Source organism: Buceros rhinoceros, unplaced genomic scaffold (genome assembly GCF_000710305.1).
Source record: "Buceros rhinoceros silvestris isolate BGI_N320 unplaced genomic scaffold, ASM71030v1 scaffold27092, whole genome shotgun sequence".
Taxonomy (NCBI): Eukaryota; Metazoa; Chordata; class Aves; order Bucerotiformes; family Bucerotidae; genus Buceros; species Buceros rhinoceros.
In genome coordinates this window covers 1,206-4,926 of record NW_010397539.1, presented here as the reverse complement: position 1 = coordinate 4,926, position 3,721 = coordinate 1,206, and the positions used below count along the sequence as shown (strand labels likewise).

Here is a 3,721-nt window from a genome sequence, read left to right as displayed (position 1 = left end):
TCTAGTTGGATGCCACAAACTTCACATGGAATCGTAACGTTTCCTTCTGCCTGCACAGCTTGGGGCTGGGATGAAGAGAGGGACCTACAGCTGCTGGACCCAAAGGCACGCAGACCATCACATCCTCGTGGATTTGGAGAAGAACTTCTTTTGCTGAAGGAGGCAAAGGCACTTGCTGGGTTACAACCTGTCTGTGACATAAGCAACATGGAAACGTTAGCTCAGATGGACTTTAAAACCCACGGTCTGCAAACCCCAAATTACTGGAGTTCTCCCCGTGTCACCGAGAGACGACTGCACCCTTCTGTTAGCCACAGTGACAGAAAAAAAGTCTTCACTGCAAACCCCCAGATCCAAACCAAGGAGATACTAAACCTGGTGAAGGATCAGGTCTTCGGCAGGGAACATCTCCTCACAAAATTCACAGGGCAGCATGGTGAGCTCATCGCCTGCAATGCGGGCAACAGTTATATCCTCTACAGTCTGATTGACTCATCGTCTCCAAAATTCCCAAGCCACTGACGCAGGACCAGAGCAAACACTGAGGAAACAGCTACTCTAGTCCCACTTCCTCAATTTCATGCGGACAAATTCATGTCACCCAGAGTGAGAACGGTTTGGGGCCAAACACGTGTCAAACGGTCTGAGACTGCCATCGAGAAACCCCTCGGTCCCATTTCTCCTTTCAGAACCAGCCGGCGCTTCAGGACTCCCCCAGGTCCTTCCTGCCATGTTACTTCAACCAGAAAGGTGCCACCCGCTCGGCTGTTCTGAAGCTCGCACCGCGTATCAAGGTCAGAGGTTCACCACAGCTTCTAATTCTTCTTCCCCTGCTGTGGTGCTTTGGTCACACCTCTGAGAAAGAAACTGTCTGGAACACCGGCATCGGGAGTTGAGGGAGCAGGGGGGGAAATTTAAGGAAGGAAGGAAGGATGTTACTCAGAGTCTAATCTTCCGTGTGTTCGTTATCTACATATGACTTAGAGGAAGTCCCAGAGAGACTCATTTTGACATTTTTAACCACCTGGATAATCTTGGACATTCCCAGTCCTCGACTCCTCTCTTTTCTTCTCCCTTCCCTCACCGCAGCCACGTTTCTACTCACTCTTTATGTGGTTTGACGCGCTAAAAGACCCTGAGGAGTCCCAGGAGAAGGTATTTGGTGTGTCCATCTCATTCAGACAGGCAGAGGGCACCGGCTCTGTGGTGCGGCAGTTTTCCCATAAGTCTTGGGGAACGCCAGTGTTGCCGTGAGGATTATCCTCATGCTGTAGGCTAAGAGCCAGCGCGTAGTCTAAATCGGCGCTCCACTCGTCGTGAAGAGCAGAACGAGCATTTTCATCTCTCTCCGACTGCTCCAGTTCCTCCTCTTCAAAAGACAAAGATCACAAACCTGAGAGAACATTACGCCTGCAACGAGCAGTTCCCTCCGGACCCCGGACAAACTCCGCCGTGAGGGTTTCACGCGGGCACACGTGGACACACACGGAGCTGAGCGTCTCAAAGCCTCGAGGGACACCCGCATCACTTGCAAGTGAAAGGTAAGCGGCCTACAAGTTACAGCTCTCCAGATCTACGAACGCTTCAGGAGGTCACTCCTGAGTGACCTCCTGAGGTCACTCCACAAGCCGGCAGCAAAGCCGGCGATTCAGTGTTCTGCCGCATTCAATCCTCCAAGTGGCCCACGGCGTGAAGGGGAGCACGGGCTCAGCCGAGCGCTCGTGGAAAGGCCGTAGGCATGTGACACCACAGAACGTGCAGTGCCCAAACAACTCCAGTTTGATTTCTCAGCCAGATCCTTTGAGACAAAAGACCAGGCACTGGATGGAGTGGGCTTTCGCAGCACATACCACCTCGGCACTCCTCGACTGAGCTGGCTTCTGCCTTTGAGAAGGCAGGAGTTCCATTCCACGCAGTCCCTCTCAGGGCGCCTCTGAGCTTTCGCTACTCAGTATTTTCACAGACAGCAATTACAAATCATCGTACTTGGATCGGCTGCCAAATGCCAAATTAGAAGCCAATTACTGCTCCTCTCTACCTCACCTCACTTTTGATTTCTTTGTGCTGCTGGAACATTTCCTCCACTAACGCCCTTAAGGGGTTTGTCTCCTACCATAAATCTCCTTTCCCAGCACCACGGCGATCCCCGCCAGGGCCCAGCATAGTTACCTGCTCTTCGCCGGGTTCCAGTCCCTCGGAGGGTGCGCAAATCTCCATCCTCATCCTCAAAGCGAGGCACAGTTCTGCTTCCTCTTGCTTGTTTCACCCCTTGCCCACAGACTCGAGGATGCTCTTTTAGGTCCTTCACCATGACGTTATGACCGCAGCCACCACACGTCTCAGTCCGAGCTCCACAGTAAACTTCATGGTACTGGAGCTTGTTGGAAGGAAGCTGTATGTCGCAGTACTGGCAGAGGGTGGGACGCAGCGGGCACGCCGACGCCTGCAGAAGGAAAGCGCGATTGTTCTTCATGTATGGAAGAGGGAGGCAAAGGAGGAGGGAGGTTCTCAGCTTGCTTAAGAGCTGAGAGGTCTATTGTTTCTGCAGCCAGATGCGAGACTGCACTAAAGAACAGCCTGGAATAAGATACTACACGAGAAATGTAAGAACAACAGGGTGTACAGCCCGTGTAGTCACCAACGCGCCAGCTGAAGCACCACAGATACTCAGAACGCGCTTTTAAAACCCGTAACGCCGGGACAGCAGATCCACGTAGTGCTGCTCGAAGTCAGCTTTGGATACAGGCTGGAGGTCCAGCGCTGGCGACATTTCCTTGAGTACTGCTAAACACACCGTCAGCGCGTGCTCTCCCTGGGAACAGATTCACTGCACATTTAGTGCTCAGCGAGAACCGCCTGTTCTCTGCCCTGCGCTGAATGACGGGTGAGCTGCCCCTCGAAAGGGGGTAAACGTAGATGAGACGTGCTGTAACTGCAGCAGCTGCAATAATACGCCATCATTTGCTGCACAAACACAACCACACACAAACATGCAGGACAAACCACTTCCAGGGTTTTGAACTGGACCTATCATCAGAGAAAACCCTTTCTTCCTCAGCACCAAGCAGACGTGGGTGGCGCTTCCAGAGCCGCGTTAAAGGAGCCCACAGGGAGGGAGGGCGCTGCCTTTTACATCAAGATTGCCTGTGACAGCAGCCAACTGGATTCAGCAACTCAGAAAATCCCACTGCCTCCTATTCCAGTTTATTTTACAAGCTGTTTTAAAAGTCTGCTGGGACACAATGAGTTATTAAATCCCACATCACGACTGCAGCGGAGTCGGAAATGCGTAATGCTAAAGGAGTGAAACTAGTCAAGTTAACCATGCTCTGTTCATACCACTTTCCTGCTTCATCCCTAAAGAGAGCAGAGGCACCGGTGATCACAGACGCCCCGCAGAGGTGAAGACTTGCCCATCTTACGGCAGTTTCCAGCCTCCTTCTCTCAGAGGGTGCCTTCAGAAAGCATCGCTCAACAAAAAGGCCACGTAAATCACAGGGTGGAATCCAGCCAGAAAGGCCCTAGAATCAGCACTTGGAAATACCATGGAGTGTCTTCCAAGTGTCTAGTAATATAAAGTCCACCAACCTCATGATCCTTCAGGAGACGGTTTTCCATCTTCATCCGGCACTTGCAGGTAACCTATAATGAACAGACCCCGTGAGCTGGACCGCCACAGCAGTCAGCGGTTTTAGAGAACGATCTTCCTCACCTGCACGTG

General features: G+C 52.1%; 1 protein-coding gene across 1 annotated transcript; it reads right to left on the bottom strand.

The window, feature by feature from the left end:
* Positions 1-1,105: 1,105 nt before the first annotated feature.
* Positions 1,106-3,642, bottom strand: TRAFD1 (TRAF-type zinc finger domain containing 1; the record flags this gene model as incomplete). The annotated part of the gene is made up of 3 exons (XM_010146300.1): positions 1,106-1,369; positions 2,170-2,443; positions 3,589-3,642. Coding segments are annotated over 3 exons (592 nt in total), but the record flags the coding sequence as incomplete, so codon positions are not given.
* Between the last annotated feature and the right edge of the window lie 79 nt (positions 3,643-3,721).